Below are 15,944 nucleotides of genomic sequence, written 5' to 3'. Positions count from 1 at the left end.
CTCCTCTAGTGAAACCCCACCTGCAGTGCTGGGGCCCCCAGCATCAGAGGGACTTGGAACTGTTGGAGTGTGTCCAGAGGAGGTCATGAAGATGATCAGAGGGCTAGAGCATCTCCACTATGGGGACAGGCTGTGAGAGGTGGGGATATTCAGCCTGGAGAAGGGAAGGCTCCAGGAGGACTTATAGTGGCCTTCCAGTACCTGAAAGGGGGCTACAGGAAAGCTGTAGATAGATTTTTGCAATGGATTGTAGTGACAGGATGAGGAGTAGGAGATTTAAAATGGAAGAGAGAGGATTTAGACTGGATATTAGGAAGAAATTCTTTCCAGTGAGGGTGGCAAGACAGTGGCACAGGTTGCTCAGGGAAGTCATGGAGATGTTCAAGACCAGGTTGGATGTGACCTTATCATAGAATCATAGAATCAACCAGGTTGGAAGTGACCTCCAAGCTCATCCAGGCCAACCTAGCACCCAGCCCTAGCTAATCAACCAGACCATGGCACTAAGTGCCTCATCTATAGAATCAACCAGGTTGGAAAAGACTTCCAAGCTCAGACAGGCCAACCTAGCACCCAGCCCTAGCCAATCAACCAGATCATGGCACTAAGTGCCCCAGCCAGGCTTTGCTGGAACATGCTCAGGGACAATGTGACTCCACCACCTCCCTGGGCAGCCCATTCCAATGCCAATCACTCTCTCTGACAACAACTTCCTCCTAACATCCAGCCTAGACCTGCCCTGCCACAACTTGAGACTCTGTCCCCTTCTTCTCTTGCTGGTTGCCTGGGAGAAGAGACCAACCCCACCTGGCTTGAGCAACACAGTCTAGTGGAAAACATCCCTGGCCACGGCAGGGGGTTGGAACTATATGATCTTTAAAGTCTCTTCCAACCCAAACTCTTCTATGATTCTGTCCTTCTGTGCTCCTATGGACATGAAGGACTCCACGTACGTCTGTGTGCTATAGAGCTTTGGGTTACTCCCACAGCTGGTGTTCAGGAATTCCCAGAAATGTCTGAACATCAGGAATTCTTGGTACCTCTCAGGACATTGGAACACACAGGCAAAGGATCCTCTGCCCATTCAGTTCACGGAGGTCATCAGCTTGGTAGATACTCTCAGGGCAGGTCCAAGGAAGGAGCGAGTAGAGCAAATCCGGAGCAAGGGGCTTGGCATCTCAGCCAGCACTGTGAGCTGCTGGTGAAATCACTGCCTCCCTACTGGCAGGAACACACAGCCAAGACCCCGCAGAGAGGCATGATTTGAGACATCTGCCTCCTCAGCATTTCCAATTGTGTTTAGAGGACTATTTTTGTGTGCATTCTTTCCTCTGGGAACCTTAACATGTTTAATTCATTAGCATTAGCAGCCAGGATGCTGAAATTGAGCACTAGGAATTTGACAAGGCAACGAAATGCCAAACACTTAGCTGGAACTTTAAATCCCATTTGACATTCAAGTCCACCCTGCAGAACTGGCTGTTACTTGAAAGTAAAAGAAGCTCACTTTCAGGAGGGTTGAGCAAGTTCGCTCCATACAAGAGGAGCATCCAAGACATCACGTACGAAAGCACTGTGGAACTATCACAGTGCAAGAAACTCTTCTGGCTCCTCAATGATCCCCACACTTTATTCCCCATACTTAAGATCTTGTTCTCTTCTCTGATCTGCCTGCACTAAAAATACCCTCTTGTCATTACACAGAAATGCATTCTGTAAAATGCCAGGGCAAGAATCATAGAATCACAGAATCAAGCAGGTTGGAAGAGACCTCCAAGCTCATCCAGGCCAACCTAGCACCCAGCCCTAGCCAGTCAACCAGACCATGGCACTAAGTGCCTCACCCATAGAATCATAGAACCAACCAGGTTGGAAAAGACCTCCAAGCTCATCCAGCCCAACCTAGCACCCAGCCCTAGTCAATCAACCAGACCATGGCACTAAGTGCCTCATCCATAGAATCATAGAACCAATCAGGTTGGAAGAGACCTCCAAGCTCATCCACTCCAACCTAGCACCCAGCCCTAGCTAATCAACCAGACCATGGCACTAAGTGCCTCATCCATAGAATCATAGAACCAACCAGGTTGGAAGAGACCTCCAAGCTCATCCAGGCCAACCTAGCACCCAGCCCTAGCCAATCAACCAGACCATGGCACTAAGTGCCTCATCCAGGCTTTGCTTCAACACCTCCATGGATGGTGACTCCACCACCTCCCGGGGCAGCTCAATCCAATGCCATTCACTATCTCTGCCAACAACTTGCTCTGAACATCCAGCCTAGACCTTCCCCAGAACAACTTGAGACAGCAGGTGGGGGTTTTTCATCATCCATGAAGCACATGACACCAGCAGCCTGTATGAGACCAAGGTTTGACATAAAAAGGGCTATAGGTGTGGAGTAGACATTAGCTGTGTAATTTGCTAAGGGCTATGCCATACTTATTCAACACTGAGTCAGGGCAGTGAAAGTTCAAGCTATAGCAAAGGGCTTTAGTTTTGAAGGAACATGCTCTGCCAGGATGAATAATGAAAGGAGGAGACACTCAGCAGCCCAAAATATGTTCTGTGGTTAATGCATCAACACCAGGTCGCTCTTCAAACAGCAAGTTAACAGAAGTGGTATTTGGTTTCAATACTCACCACACATCCTTGAGCCACAGAGTATATTAAGATCACAATAAAAATACACAAAATGGTACGAATTTGTATTGTCAGGCACCCTGGAAAACACTGAGGAAGAAAAAATAGGGAAAACAAAAGAGAGGTTTAGAGGTAAATAGTGGAAAATGGCTTTTTAAAGCAGAGTTGTTCTTTTTTAGCAGCCTATAGAAAGAAGTATGTGATAAGGAAGTTTTGCCTTCACTGCAAAGCATACAATCATAGAATCATGGAATCACAGAATCCACCAGGTTGGGAGAGACCTCCAAGATCATCCAGGCCAACCTAGCACCCAGCCCTAGCCAGTCAACCAGACCATGGCACTAAGTGCCTCAGCCAGGCTTTTCCTGAACACCTCCAGGGACAGCAACTCCACCACCTCCCTGGGCAGCCCATTCCAATGCCAATCACTCTCTCTGCCAACTACTTCCTCCTAACATCCAGCCTAGACCTCCCCTGCCACAACTTCACACTGTGTCCTCTTGTTCTATTGCTGCTTGCCTGGCAGAAGAGCTCAACCCCACCTGGCTACAGCCTCCCTTCAAGGGAGTTGCAGACAGCAATGAGCTCTGCCCTGAGCCTCCTCTTCTGCAGGCTGCACACCCCCAGCTCCCTCAGCCTCTCCTCACAGGGCTGTGTTCCAGGCCCCTCACCAGCTTTGTCGCCCTCCTGTGGACACCTTCCAGCACTGCAACATCTCTCTTGAATTGAGGAGCCCAGAACTGGACACAGCACTCAAGGTGTGGCCTGAGCAGTGCTGAGCACAGAGGCAGGATAACCTCCCTTGTCCTGCTGGCCACACTGCTCCTGATCCAGGCCAGGATGCCACTGGCTCTCTTGGCTACCTGGGCACACTGCTGGCTCATCTTCAGCTGCTATCTACCAGTATCTTTTCTCAGCAGACAAAAGCTTCAGTCCCTCTATCATCCTCACAACATTCATTGGACTCTCTCCAGTATATCCCTGTCCCTCTTGAGCTGAGGAGCCCAGAACTGGTCACTACACTACAGAAGTGTTCTCATCAGGGCAAAGTAGAGGAGAACTTGCCTTGATCTGCTGGTTACTTTTCTTAATGCAGATGCTGGCATGGGTTACAATAGCAAATAAACCTTTAACAGGTAGGGTGCGAGACCTGTCTGAATTAAATCTGACTGACACTGAAAATATTCATGCTTCTGGCTTTCAGGCATTTAAAGCCTGCATCTGCCTTTATACAATAGCAGAGAATTTAGAGCTCTGCTCTCTTTTCTTTGTAGAGTGTTTATTAAGAAAATAACTAATGTCAGATCCCCAAAGTGCTGGATAATTGCCACAGTAAAACAGGGTTATGTAGTTTTAGGAGTGAGACATTCGAATGCTTAAGCACAGAGAACTTGAGTCACTTGTCCAGTGTAAAACAGCAAAGAAGGGCCAAAAGCCTGATCAAAATGAGGGGATGAGTGGTTTAAAATTCAGTACTCAGTGAGGAGAGAGAGAAACAGAAAATTGTTTGGCTTGGAAAAGATCTTTTAGATCATTCATAGAATCAAGCAGGTTGGAAGAGACCTCCAAGCTCATCCAGGCCAACCTAGCACCCAGCCCTAGCCAATCAACCAGACCATGGCAGTAAATGCCTCAGCCAGGCTTTGCTTCAGCACCTCCAGGCACAGAGACTCCACCACCTCCCTGGGCAGCCCATTCCAATGCCAATCACTCTCTCTGACAACAACTTCCTCCTAACATCCAGCCTGAACCTCCCCTGCCACAACTTCACACTGTGTCCCCTTCTTCTGTTGCTGCTTGCCTGGCAGAAGAGACCAACCCCACCTGGCTACAACCTCCCTTCAGGGAGTTGCAGACAGCAATGAGCTCTGCCCTGAGCCTCCTCTTCTGCAGGCTGCACACCCCCAGCTCCCTCAGCCTCTCCTCACAGGGCTGTGCTCCAGGCCCTTCACCAGCTTTGTTGCCCTCCTCTGGGCACCTTCCAGCACCTCAACATCTCTCTTGAATGGAGGAGCCCAGAACTGGACACAGAACTCAAGCAGTGCTGAGCACAGAGGCAGAAGAACCTCCCTTGTCCTGCTGCCCACATTGTTTCCGATCCAGCCCAGGATGCCATTGGCTTTCTTGGCCACCTGGGCACACTGCTGCCTCATCTTCAGCCTACTACCTATCAGTATCCCCTGGTCCCTTTCTTCTTGGCTGCTCTCAGCCACTCTGTCCCCAGCCTGTAGTGCTGCTTGGGGTTGTTGTGGCCAAAGTGCAGAACCCTGCACTTGGCCTTGTTCAGTCTTATCCCATTGGCCTCTGCCCATCCATCCAGCCTGTCCAGGTCCCTCTGCAGGGCTCTCCTACCTTCCAACAGCTCCACACCTGCTCCTAGCTTGGTGTCAACTGCAAACCTGCTGATGCTGGACTCAATCCTCTCATCCAGATCATCAAAAACTGATTCTAACCATCTTCTAACTCTACCAAGCCTGGTGCTAAATCACATTCCTCAGCACCACATCTCTGCCTCTTTGAAGCATCTCTGGGGATGGGGATTCAACCACCTCCCTTGGGAGCTTGTTCCAGTCTTTGGGAATGTTTTCAGTCAAGAAGTTGCTTCTAATATCCAAGCTAAACCTCCCCTGGTGCAACCTGAGGCCATCTCCTCTCATCCTATCACTTACTACTCAAGAGAGGAGATCAACATGCACCTGCCTCCAACCTCCTTTCAGGAAGTCGTAGAGAGACAGAAGGTCTCCCCTAAGCCTCCTTTTCTCCAGACTAAGCATCTCCAGTTCCCTCAGCTGCTCTTCACAAGACTGTTTACCAGATCCTTCATCATCTTTGTTGCTCTTCAGAACCTAAATGTCCTTCTTGGAGTGAGGGCCCCAAAACTGAACCCAGTAGGTACACATTTATTATGCAAGAGAGATTTTCACTGTAACATTTCAAACTGAAATATTCTGAGTCTTTGCCTTTCTTTCTTTTTCTAGTCCTGGCTTTGATCCTGTAAGGTACTAAATCTCTAGAGGAACCTGGATTAAAGTCAAATCCCATTGACTGCCAAAACTGCTGGAGCAAAACTTAGCTTTGCATTAGCCTCAAGTAAATGGCATCGAGGGAAGCAACTCCCTCCAAGCTACATCTGTGTCTGTAGCATCCATAGGCTGAACAACAGATTCTAACCTCCTGTGCCTTGATGAAACAAAAGAGGTCATCAAAATTTCTCCCAGATAATTGCAGAGCTTTATAAACAAAGATCTGCTCAGGACCAAACACTCTGCTAATATACTATTTATGTTGCCATGAAAACAATTACTTCCCTCCTGCCAAAGGGCATTTTTTTTCCCCTTAACTAAAATTTAGTGTGCTCTAATCAGCAAAGCTGATTAACTGTGTGGGTGTTTTCTCCTGATAGTTGTCTGAAAAGACTAAATTTAGATTAAGCCACTACAGATTTCTTTCATCAGAAGATTAGGCTGTAGTTGCTTTATTCTGATCTGGCAGACCTAGTTCTCTTCTACGACAACCAAACGTCCCTCTGCATCATTACTGTTGGGAAAAGAGAAGGCAGAATTAATCAGTACTAAAGGGTTTGAAAAGGGCAAGGGTTGGATGTGCAAAACGTTTTGCTTTTACCATCAGAACAGCTGCTGCTTTGGCAGGGGAAATTTGGAAAACAAAGGGGAAGCTGGAAGGATTTTACACCCAGATATCAGTTGGAATGGGAGGGAGAACCAATGTAGTCCATAGTCAGAACGGAGGGAAAAGTCAGCCTCAATACCAAACCCTCCTGGACGTGTTCCTGGGTGAACTCCTCTGCGTGCTCTTACTCTACCAGGGTGTTTGAATAGGTGATCTTCACAGGTCCCTTCCAACCTCCTGATACAGGCATCCTGGCCTGGATCAGGAGCAGTGTGGCCAGTAGCACAAGGGAGGTTATTTTTCCCCTGTGCTCAGCACTGGTCAGGCCACACTTTGAGTGCTGTGTCCAGTTCTGGGCTCCTCAGTTCAAGAGAGATGTTGCAGTACTGGAAGGTGTCCACAGGAGGGCGACAAAGCTGGGGAGGGGCCTGGAGCACAGCCCTGTGAGGAGAGGCTGAGGGAGCTGGGGGTGTGCAGCCTGCAGCAGAGGAGGCTCAGGGCAGAGCTCATCGCTGTCTACAGCTACCTGAACGGAGGCTGTAGCCAGGTGGGGTTGGGCTCTTCTGCCAGGCAAGCAGCAAGAGACCAAGGGGACACAGTGTGAAGTTGTGGCAGGGGAGGTCTAGGCTGGATGTTAGGAGGAAGTTGTTGTCAGAGAGAGTGATTGGCATTGGAATGGGCTGCCCAGGGAGGTGGTGGAGTCTCTGTGCCTTTAGGTGTTGAAGCCAAGCCTGGCTGGGGCACTTAGTGCCATGGTCTGGTTGACTGGCCAGGGCTGGGTGCTAGGTTGGGCTGGATGAGCTTGAAGATCTCTTCTAACCTGCTTGATTCTATGATTCTCCACCCTGCTGGGATTCTGCCATCCTGCAATTTGGATACCAAACCCTCCTGGACATGTGCCTGGGTGATCTCCTCTGCGTGCTCCTACTCTACCAGGGTGTTTGAACTAGGTGATCTTCACAGGTCCCTTCCAACCTCCACCCTGCTGGGATTCTGCAATCCTACAATTTGGTAGGCAGTGGCAGGTGTTCAGGGAAAACAGAGCAACCCAGACAAAATGAATGGCACTGCTGGCACCAAATGCTACACTGCTGTCATCATTACTCATGTAGAAAGTCTGATTTCAGGTGAATCATCTTTGATGTGCCTAATGCCTTACTTAGCAATGAAGTTGAACAGCACACAGATTTCAGACCCTGAGTATGTGAAGTGTGTACTGATGGCTTCATATTCCAAGGGAGAAACAGATCAGCCACCAAAGGAAGAACAGTCATAAAAAGCTTAAATCACTTACTTGTACTCGTGTGACATGTAGGTACATAATACAAGCCACTAGGAAGCATATGCAGAACACCAGGAGAACAAGAACTATGGTACTCCTAAAATCAAAAGACAACAGAAGTAAAGTCATGCAACTCAGAAGATGAGAGCAAAAGGCACAGAGGTCTTTCTGAAGTGGTATTTTAGAGGATCTCTCCCTCAGCCTTGCTTTAATGTTTCACACTGTAATGCACTGCTCTTAAGGATGAGGAATCTGTAAATGCTCTTCATTGTCATATCATAGAATGGTTTGGGTTAGAAGGGACCTTAAAGATCACCTAGTTCCAAACCCCATGCCATGGGCAGGGACACCTTCCACTAGACCAGGTTGCTCAAGGCCCCATCCAACCTGGCCTTGAACATCCATACCATGGGCAGGGACATCTTCCACTAGACCAGGTTGCTCAAGGCCCCATCCAACCTGGCCTTGAACATCCATACCATGGGCAGGGACACCTTCCACTAGACCAGGTTGCTCAAGGCCCCATCCAACCTGGCCCTGAACATCCATACCATGGGCAGGGACATCTTCCACTAGACCAGGTTGCTCAAGGCCCCATCCAACCTGGCCCTGAACACCTCCAGGAAGCAGGCATTCACAACCTTCCTGGGCAACCTGTGCCAGTGTCTCACCATCCTCACTGTAAAGGATTCTTCCTTTAGATCCAGTCTAAATCTGCCCTCCTCTAGCTTAAAGTCATTGTTCCTGATTCTGGAACTCTTGTATATGAACCCAGCTGTGACCTCAGCCAGGAAATCAAGGCAGCTCCAATGTTCATCTAAATGGTGTGCCAAGAGAGACTCTTCCTAATTGTGGGCTAATGATGACTCTCATAAGCAGAATGTGTAACCCAATTATTTGGCAGCTGTGTAAGTTACCAGATGCTTTTCCTCTTCTAATCTCTCCTTCTCCAAGATTCACAAATCAGAGGTCAGTCAATTCACTCACTTATCCAGACAAACAAAATCAGAGCAGGCAGTGATCCCTGCTTCTGATGAAAGAGACCAGCACCCTCCTTTTGAGTCTTCCTCAGTGATTTTGCAAAGTTGCTGTAATAAACATTTTAATTCTTCATCTTCCCTCTCCTGACCTTGTAAAATTGGCTTGCTCTTTATGAGAGGTGCAGACTAAACACTTCCCTCCCCCAGAAAACCTGTCTTGCTGGAACACTTGTGTTCTCACATCACTTGTGGATGTCAGAAAGCTGGCAAAAAGTCATTCATCAGTCCTGGTGCTTTGGTTTATCCACAGGGACAGTGTGGCCTAAGGCAACCATTGGACCAGGGCTGTACAGCAGCAGAGTCACAGAAGCATCCAGGTTGGAAAAGCCCCTCAGGATTACCAGGTCCAACTAACAGCCCTATTCTTCAAGGCTCACCCTAAACCATACTCCCAAGCACTACATTCAAGTGATTTTTAAACATACCCAGGGGTTGGTGACTCAATCACTTGCCTGGACAGCCCATTCCAATGTCTGACCACTCTTGCTGTGAAAAAATGTTTCCTAATATCTGGTCTACACCTCCCAGTCACAGCTTGAGGCCATTCCCTCTTGTTCTGTCACTACCTGTGAGAAGAGACCAGCAGCAGCCTCTCCACAACCTCCTTTCAGGTAGCTGCAGACAGCAATGAGGTCTCCCTTCAGCTTCCTCTTTTCCAAACTAAGCAGCCCCAGCTCCTTCAGTTGCTCTTTGTAAGATTTATTCTCCAGGCTCTTCAGCAGCTTTGTTGCCCTACTCAGTGCTCACTCCACATCCCTCTTGTAATGAGGTGCCCAAAACTGAACACAACACTCCAGGTGTGGGCTCATCACAGCAGAGTACAAGCAATCACCTCCCTACTCCTGCTGGACACAGCATTTCTAATACAAGCCAGGCTTTCTTTGCCTCCTGGGCACACTGCTGCCTCATATTGAGTTGCCTGTGGATTACAACCTCCAACAGCAGCAAAACAGGCTCTTCACACCTTCTTTTCTAGTGTTGTGTGAGAACATGGCTCACAGATGATGTGAGCCATGGCTGCAGTCATATACCTAAGTATGCCTTTGCCCATCACTGGAGAAATATTGCTTATACAGGGTTTCTAATGGTAGAAGAGGGCAACTCTTCCCCTGCAGAATTCCTCTCTCCTTTCCTTTGATTTCAAATTCATGCAACAATTCCCACCAGTAAGCACACAGGGCAAGTGCTGTGGTGTGGCACATGCATCCAGAACGAGGAGGTGACTTTAGATGCTGCCACTGTGGCTTCTGAATGCAAGCATTAAGAGCAGACTCTCCTGTGCTTCTAGACAACCACTTTGTGTTCAGGATGGTAGCATGACAGAAACAAATACAGGGGACATGACTGCAACAGCCTCTTTTAAGGCAGCATCAGTCTCTTTTAAGGCAGCAACAGCTTCTTTTAAGGCAGCAACAGCCTCTTTTAAGGCAGCAACAGCTTCTTTTAAGGCAGCAACAGCTTCTTTTAAGGCAGCAACAGCCTCTTTTAAGGCAGCATCAGTCTCTTTTAAGGCAGCAACAGCTTCTTTTAAGGCAGCAACAGCCTCTTTTAAGGCAGCAACAGCCACTTTTAAGGCAGCATCAGTCTCTTTTAAGGCAGCAACAGCCACTTTTAAGGCAGCAACAGCCACTTTTAAGGCAGCATCAGTCTCTTTTAAGGCAGCAACAGCCACTTTTAAGGCAGCAACAGCCTCTTTTAAGGCAGCAACAGCTTCTTTTAAGGCAGCAACAGCCTCTTTTAAGGCAGCAACAACTTCTTTTAAGGCAGCAACAGCCTCTTTTAAGGCAGCAACAGTCTCTTTTAAGGCAGCAACAGCCTCTTTTAAGGCAGCAACAGCCTCTTTTAAGGCAGCAACAGCCTCTTTTAAGGCAGCAACAGCCTCTTTTAAGGCAGCAACAGTCTCTTTTAAGGCAGCAACAGCTAAGGACTGTCAGTAGTGCTCAGCTGGACCCTGACAGAGTTTTAGGTTGGCACCACTGGCAAAGGGCTACGTTGCATTAAAGAATAAAACTCCAGCACAAGACATCAGAAAGGTTCATCATCAGGGCCTGTAGTGGCTATGCTGCATGTATACCTCCATAGTTGGAAAGCTTAGGTTGACAGGAACATATCCTTGGTGAAAGACCAACTCCATCTGGGCATAGAAAATATGTTCTTAGATGAGAGGCTGCTTGGCTGAGATGATCACAGGGATTGTGAGGATGTCAAGCCCACTGCTCTCTCTGTACTTCTGCAGCAGCTGGCTTTCTTACACTTTCTTGCCTCTAGATTTTGACTAGTGCTGCATGCCAAACAGCATTATTATCACCTCTTCCTTTATAGTAACACATTGCTCTTCTTGTCTTGGCTTCTGCGTTTTCCTGTCACACTCAGAACTGCTTTGGCAATCTAAAGAGCATCTTAAAGCTCCAAGTTCCGTGGAGAAGGGAAAATCTGCAACACATCCAAAGTTTTAGCCTAGCTCATGGGTGCAGCTGTGTGACAGTAAAGAGAGAGCCTAAAAAGCCTACTTAATTGATTGTGTGAAGGCATGGGAAGACAGAACTTGAGACCATGCAATGGATGGCTTCTCTGAAGACCCTGAGACCACACAGTGGATGGCTTTTTTACTAGCCCCTAAGACCACACAGTGGATGGCTTTTCTACTAGCCTCTAATACCACACAGTGGATGGCTTTTCTACTAGCCTCTAATACCACACAGTGGATGGCTTTTCTACTAGCCCCTAAGAGCACACAGTGGATGGCTTTTCTACTAGCCTCTAAGACCACACAGTGGATGGCTTTTCTACTAGCCTCTAATACCACACAGTGGATGGCTTTTCTACTAGCCCCTAAGAGCACACAGTGGATGGCTTTTCTACTAGCCCCTAAGAGCACACAGTGGATGGCTTTTCTACTAGCCCCTAAGACCACACAGTGGATGGCTTTTCTACTAGCCCCTAATACCACACAGTGGATGGCTTTTCTACTAGCCCCTAAGAGCACACAGTGGATGGCTTTTCTACTAGCCCCTAAGAGCACACAGTGGATGGCTTTTCTACTAGCCCCTAAGAGCACACAGTGGATGGCTTTTCTACTAGCCCCTAAGAGCACACAGTGAATGGCTTTTCTACTAGCCCCTAAGACCACACAGTGGATGGCTTTTCTACTAGCCCCTAAGAGCACACAGTGAATGGCTTTTCTACTAGCCCCTAAGAGCACACAGTGGATGGCTTTTCTACTAGCCCCTAAGAGCACACAGTGGATGGCTTTTCTACTAGCCCCTAAGAGCACACAGTGGATGGCTTTTCTACTAGCCCCTAAGAGCACACAGTGGATGGCTTTTCTACTAGCCCCTAAGAGCACACAGTGGATGGCTTTTCTACTAGCCCCTAAGAGCACACAGTGGATGGCTTTTCTACTAGCCCCTAAGAGCACACAGTGGATGGCTTTTCTACTAGCCCCTAAGAGCACACAGTGGATGGCTTTTCTACTAGCCCCTAAGAGCACACAGTGGATGGCTTTTCTACTAGCCTCTAATACCACACAGTGGATGGCTTTTCTACTAGCCCCTAAGACCACACATTGGGTGGCTTTTCTACTAGCCCAGTGATGGAATAGTCCACCTTCATGGTCTTCAGTGACCATGTTCTCTGCAAGCTTCTGTGTCTGTCAGATCAGAGGTTAAAGTGAATCTCTGTCCCGTTGGTTTTTCAGTGACAGTACTTTCTGGGAAGGTTACCAATGACTGTGCCAAATGACTCTTGGAAATTAGTTCTAGTTTTGACTACACAAATACTCTGCCTCTCCCTCTTCTAAATCCTTACCAGGGCTTCACTTCAGAGGTAGGTGAAAGGGATCTTAACTCTGCTGCAATTACTCAGCAGAGGTCATCAGGATGGAAAGTGACTTTGAATTGTTTGAAGTGACTTTGAATTGTTTGAAGTGACTTTTGAATTGTTTGAAGTGACTTTGAATTCTTCAGATGAAAGCCATCATGGAACACGTTTAAATGATGATTATTAATGAAGTAAAAAAGGTGTTCCTCAAGCTTTCACTTTAATACAGGAATTAGTTGTTATTCTTGCTGGGAATCTGTGCCTAGAAAAGATCAGAATTTAAAATGGGGATCTTCAAAGTTATTATCCTGTGGCCAGTTCTGTTCCAGTGGAATTGTTTGTGCTGCCACAAATGCTTTACATAAGCTCAGCAGGTTTCAGTGGTTTGTCTTCTAAGGAAAAAAGAAATAAAAGGAGGAACAAAAATACAAAGAGAGAAAGAATGGGGAAGAAATTCTTTCAAATAAGACTGTAAAATGTATCACCTTTTCCACTTACTGGGTATGGCCTCAGTTTAACTCTCAGCTCTTGCACTTGCTTCTCTCAGCAAGTCAAAGAGGTGAGCTTTAGACTGAGAATTTCTTGTTTGAGACCTTATCAACCCAGGTGCTAAGTCCCATTCCAAAGACATTAATGTTTAGACCTGTGCAGGATACTTGAAGATGTTGCACTTTGAATTACAACTGGAAAAGATGGAAACTTACTGTGGTATTATTAGAAGGTAGACAAGGCCAAATAAGGCAGCTAGAATTAGTGAGAGAACTACAGCACTGGTGAAGTACTCATCCTGAAGCTGGTGGTACTGTTAAAGAAAGGAAGAAATGAAGACAATGAGCACTTTACATAGACCCAGCTCCATGCTCCCCCCACCTCCATGCTCAGGAATAAAGAAGCACCTGCACATTTTACAGGCATGCTAACAGTCATGGCTGCAGTCACAGAAAATACACAAGGAGAGAGAAGGCTGCACATTTTCCTTGACAGCCTTCTGTTGCAACTGCTCCTGGTAGCCTCACTGCTTGGGTTTCACCCTGCAACTAGTCCCATCTGGGTTACTTTTGGACATTGATGTATTTTTCAGAGCAAAAAAAGATTAGGTCAGTTTGAAACAAATGGAGGTGTCACTCCCTCATCTACAGCACAAAAAAGGCTAAAACCTCCCTGGTGTTGCCTTCAAGGAGGTCCTGTCACCACCACTGCTTGGGACAGGAGACTGATGGGTGGGCTGGAGGTATGGGCTCAGTTTTGAGCAGTTGCTGTCCCCATTTCCACTAAGCCACAGTCCTGAGAGCAGAATACTTTCCAGCAGTGGAACCACACAATGGTTTAGGTTAGAAAGGACTTTAAAGGTCATCTTCCTTTTATGAGGGCTGGGTGTCAAGAGGGAGGGAGGGGACAGGGTCTTCTCAGCTGTGTCCTGTGATAGGACAAGGGACAATGAATATGAACTACAACACAGGAAGTTCCACCTCAACTTGAGGAAGAACCTCACTGTAAGGGTCACAGAGCATTGGAACAGGCTTCCTAGAGAGGTTGTGGAGTCTCTTTCTCTGGAGGCTTCCAAGACCCATCTGAATCCGTTCCTGTGTGACCTGCACAAGATTATGGTCTTGCTCTGGCAGATCCCTTCCAACCTTTAATGTCCTGTGATCTTGTCATCTAGTTTCAACCCCCCTGCTCTGGCTAGGGTCATTGTTCATTAGATCAGGTTGGTAAAGGTCTCATCCAACTTGGTCTTGAACAATTCTAGGCAGGGGGTGCCCACAACTTCCCTGGGTAACCTGTTCCAGTGTGCCACCACCCTCACTGTAAAGAATTCCTTCCCAATAGCTAGTCTAAAGCTACCCAATTAAAGCTACCTACCACTCAAGCTTAAAGAATACTCTAATCAAGCTTAAGATACTGATCTTCCTTTTCATCCACTCTCAGTGCTTCCACAGAAGGTGGCTCTCAGCAGACCCCACCTGGAGTCCTGTGTGCAGTTCTGCAGCCCCCAGCACAAGAAGGACATAGAACTGCTTGAACCAGTCCAGAGGAAGCCACCAAGATGCTCAGAGGGCTGCAGCAGCTCTGCTATGAGGACAGGCTACAAGAGTTGGGGCTCTGCAGCCTGGAGAAGAGAAGGCTTTGAGGAGACCTTGGAGTGGCCTTCCAGTATCTGAAGGGGGCTACAGGAAGGCTGGGGAGGGACTACTGACAAGGTCTTGCAATGACAGGATAAAGGGTAATGGGTTTAAACTGGCAGAGGAGAGATTCAGACTAGATGTTAGGAAAGGGTTCTTTGCAGTGAGGGTGGTGAGACACTGGCACAGGTTGCCCAGGGAGGTTGTGGAGCACAGAATCACCCAATGTGATCAAAGATGTTTGCAGTGAGGGTGGTGAGACACTGGCACAGGGAGGTTGTGGAGCACAGAATCACCCAATGTGATCAAAGATGTTTGCAGTGAGGGTGGTGAGACACTGGCACAGGTTGCCCAGGGAGGTTGTGGAGCACAGAATCACCCAATGTGATCAAAGATGTTTGCAGTGAGGGTGGTGAGACACTGGCACAGGTTGCCCAGGGAGGTTGTGGAGCACAGAATCACCCAATGTGATCTTTGATCACATTGGGTGATTCTGTGCTCCACAACCTCCCTGGAGGTGTTCAGGGCCAGGCTGGATAAGGCCTTGAGCAACCTGTTCTAATGGGAAGTGTCCCTGCCTATGGCAGGTGGTTGGAGCTGGCTGATCCTTGAGATCCCTTCCAACCTAAGCCATTCTATGATTCTAAGGTGGACATAATATCTCCCTCTTAACACACACAATCCTCAGGCTTACTTAAAGGCGTTGAGCAGACTTTATCTAACACCAAACGAACAACCCCCAAAAGAACCCAAACCATACAAGCAGGCTCATGCTCAGTGGAAATCAGTAGAAATCAATAGAAATCAATGGAAAAAAGAAAAAAAGCCTCCCAGACTTACTTTATTTTCCCTCTCAATTTGTTTGTACTTCAGGGTAAAGAAGTTGAGGTCAGCCATCTCAGACTCTGTTTGCCTGGCCTCTATCAGTCGGCTGATGTACCTGTTGACTCGAGTTCCTGGAGTGTTGTACACAACAGTGGTAGAAAAGGAGGAACGATTCCTGAGTTTTTCAGAGGCTGTCCTTAATGCTCTCCTCTGTGGCACAGGTGAAGAAAGAAGCAGAGTGTTTGTTACTATGGATGTTGGATGTTGCTTGGTCGGATTATCTCCGGCTCCTAGATAGGATGAGGAATTCAGTCAACAGGACAACTAGAGAATTGTAGAATCAAGCAGGTTGGAAGAGACCTCCAAGCTCATCCAGGCCAACCTAGCACCCAGCACTAGCCAATCAACCAGACCATGGCACTATGACAGGATGGCATCCATGACAGGATGAGGAGCAAGAGGTTTGAAATGGAAGAGAGAGGATTTAGACTGGATATTAGGAAGAAATTCTTTCCAGTGAGGGTGGCAAGACAGTGGCACAGGTTGCCCAGGGAAGTCATGGAGGTGTTCAAGACCAGGTTG

At 47.6% G+C, this 15,944-nt stretch overlaps 1 protein-coding gene and 1 long non-coding RNA gene across 2 annotated transcripts in view; one reads left to right on the top strand and one right to left on the bottom strand.

Annotated features, from left to right (window-relative positions):
• The window catches only part of ADCY1 (adenylate cyclase 1), a 174,394-nt gene that overhangs the window by 34,385 nt on the left and 124,065 nt on the right, over positions 1 to 15,944 (bottom strand). The window contains exons 9-12 of the mRNA XM_064169698.1: positions 15,378 to 15,572; positions 13,119 to 13,216; positions 7,568 to 7,652; positions 2,644 to 2,733 (exon numbers count right to left, since the gene is read on the bottom strand). Of these exons, the coding sequence (XP_064025768.1) occupies positions 2,644 to 2,733; positions 7,568 to 7,652; positions 13,119 to 13,216; positions 15,378 to 15,572 (468 nt within the window). The remainder of the gene's footprint in view (positions 1 to 2,643; positions 2,734 to 7,567; positions 7,653 to 13,118; positions 13,217 to 15,377; positions 15,573 to 15,944) is intronic.
• LOC135189389 (uncharacterized) overlaps positions 1 to 15,944 on the top strand; it is an 84,275-nt gene that overhangs the window by 17,216 nt on the left and 51,115 nt on the right. The window lies entirely within an intron of this gene.

This window comes from Pogoniulus pusillus, chromosome 32 (assembly GCF_015220805.1).
Source record: "Pogoniulus pusillus isolate bPogPus1 chromosome 32, bPogPus1.pri, whole genome shotgun sequence".
NCBI classification, from domain to species: Eukaryota; Metazoa; Chordata; class Aves; order Piciformes; family Lybiidae; genus Pogoniulus; species Pogoniulus pusillus.
The sequence above is the reverse complement of the archived record's forward strand: the minus strand, read 5'-3'. Positions and strand labels throughout refer to the sequence as shown.